Source organism: Aplysia californica, unplaced genomic scaffold, assembly GCF_000002075.1.
Source record: "Aplysia californica isolate F4 #8 unplaced genomic scaffold, AplCal3.0 scaffold00052, whole genome shotgun sequence".
Lineage (NCBI taxonomy): Eukaryota > Metazoa > Mollusca > Gastropoda > Aplysiida > Aplysiidae > Aplysia > Aplysia californica.
Window position 1 is genome coordinate 857,848 of NW_004797322.1, and position 2,504 is coordinate 860,351.

Here is a 2,504-nt window from a genome sequence, read left to right on the forward strand (position 1 = left end):
CCCCCACCCCACCCCGCCTATCCAGTCGTCTCGAGCCTTTCCAGGTGTGTCTTCGGGGAGCTGTCCGCAACTGCCATCAACAGACTCAGAGGGATCAGATGACTGGACTGGATCAAATGATTGGCTATATATGCAGCGCTCGAGGACGAGCGAGTAAACATTTCCACACCTTTTTTTTAACCTTTGTTTTTTTCTATCTTTCTTTTTTCATTTCTGTTCACCTATTTTGCCCTTTTCTCGTTTTGCGTCTTATTTCTGATTTCTTCTTTGTCTTTGTCTTCGGTTACTTCTCTGTTCTTCTCACCTGCTTCATGATAGAAAAGCTTGCTTCAGCATTTTTAAAGAATAAAAGAACATGCCAAAAACCATACGTTCTTAAAGAAAATATTTAGAAAGTGACTTAATCATGTTTAAAGAAGACCATTGCTAAAGGTAAGATAATAACTTGATACCATGAAAACATAACCAGACAAAGGGTACAGTGAAAGACAGCTGCTGATTACGGAGTTGACTTAAGAGCAAAATCCGAAAAAAAGGGAGATGCCAACTCAAAACAGCACTCGAAATCTGAGTGGGAAATGCACAATTTGAAATGAATGATAAAGTGAGTTAAAGGTTTCTTAAAGTAGGTAAATAATGATTTTGTCAGATTATTTCAATTCAAGGTTGAAAGAGTTTTCAAAGAACAATAACCCAAATTTTACCCAGAGAAATTAATTTTTTTTTAAAGTTTTTTTTTTTTATCAAGATACTAAATGGCACAGTTTATCTTTTCGTAATTAAAGATGTGCGAGAGATGCAAGAGTCAGAGTGTGCAACCAACGAGCTCAAAGGGCTGGAGCTGGTGGAAGGGATACAGGGCTGCTCTACAAATTACGTCTACGAGGTACAGATGGCAACCATCAGAGCGATGCAAAGCCAAGGGCCACCTAACATTGATCTGTGTGGGTGAGTAGTCCATTTACATACGTTTGATTCTCTCTTTTATTTGGTTCTAGTTTTAATAAGAGTTTTATGGCACTTGCTGCACGAATAGCTCATATAAGTGCCGAAGACTAGAGATGTAACAAGAGAAAAACACGCTCGTACGTATTGAAGACTAGAGGTGTTACAAGATACTAACAAACACTAAAAAGAGGGGAGATAATGACGGTATAATGTTTGATGGGAAAAACGGAACAAACCACACCAGAGAACCTACCCACCCACCCACCAACCAACCAACCAACCAACCAACCAACCAACCAACCAACCAACTAACCAACCAACCAACCAACCAACCAACCAACCAACCAACCACCCATCTGCTTTCTACAATTTCTAGTCTTCATTTAATTTGCAAAATTGATTTTTAAAACAATTTTAAAAATTGGAAAACCTCTTTTGTCCCCTATATTGAAAGAAAGAGCAACTCCCTCAATGGAGAAGACAGAGACGGTTCGCAAGAAAACGTTGTCTAGAAGGCGGACGTCTACATTATAATAAATTCATCCTCGAGATCATCTGACGATTTCAGTAGAGAGCCTCAAATACTCTTTAAAAAAACCAAAACTCTCTAGCCTGTAGATTTGAAATGGGATATTTTGAATGGTAGTCTAACATGATGAAAACTCAGAACGTTCTTTTAGCACGTTTATAAAGCCAAGCCGTCTCTTTCAGGCATAACTGCAAATCCCATTGCGACACCCTTCACCCCCCCCCCAAAGTAAAAACAAAGCAAAACAAACCAAAAAACAAACAAACAACGATTTACCTGGGTGTAGTGTCAAGTATTTTGAAACGGAACGGGACGAGGGGTTTTCTAAACTTAACCCTTCCAGCCCCAAGCGCGTATATATTCAGCAGCGCGTGTACCTCCCTCCGTCCCAAGAGCGTATATTCTCAGTTTCGGGGAGGTACCGAATTCGCGCATTTTTCGAAATTAGCGAACTTGATTAAACTTTAATTTTCTTATTACTTGTTCATTTATCTTTAAAAATTGGTATATGTTATTATCAAAGCTACATTACAAAGATACTACATCACTTTTTAGAAATAATGCCTCTTTTTCTGAAACACTACTGTATTGGCTGGGACTGGGGTTAGAGAGTGCACAAAAATGGCAGGGGCTGGAAGGGTTAACTGTATACCCCTTCTCCTCGTCCTTCCACAGGCTGACGGAGGAGCTGCGTATCTGTGTTACCACCGAGGCCAGAGACCGATGTGGCACAGCCTATGAGACGTTTGTCAACGAGATCTGGGCTATCGCAAGCAGAACAACGATGAGAAATATAGGGTGTGCTGCACCCCCTGATAACACGCGTAAGTTTGTCCCAGTGTAGGGATACTCATAAAACTTTCCACCTATTGTCATTGCATTTATTAGCCATCACCATCATCATCCTCGTCATCATCATCATCATAAAATCGTTGAAAAGTTGAACTCAAATAACTGTGTATCATCATCATCACCATCATCATCATCATCATCATCATCATCATCATCATCATCATCATCATCATCA

The 2,504-nt window shown here is 39.9% G+C and overlaps 1 protein-coding gene across 1 annotated transcript in view; it reads left to right on the top strand.

The window, feature by feature from the left end:
- Positions 1 to 25: 25 nt before the first annotated feature.
- The window catches only part of LOC100533381 (Ag), a gene marked incomplete at its 5' end in the record, with an annotated part of 2,872 nt that continues 393 nt past the window's right edge, over positions 26 to 2,504 (top strand). Inside the window, 3 exon segments of the mRNA NM_001204669.1 lie at positions 26 to 153; positions 786 to 948; positions 2,153 to 2,301. Coding sequence (NP_001191598.1) covers positions 26 to 153; positions 786 to 948; positions 2,153 to 2,301 — 440 coding nt within the window.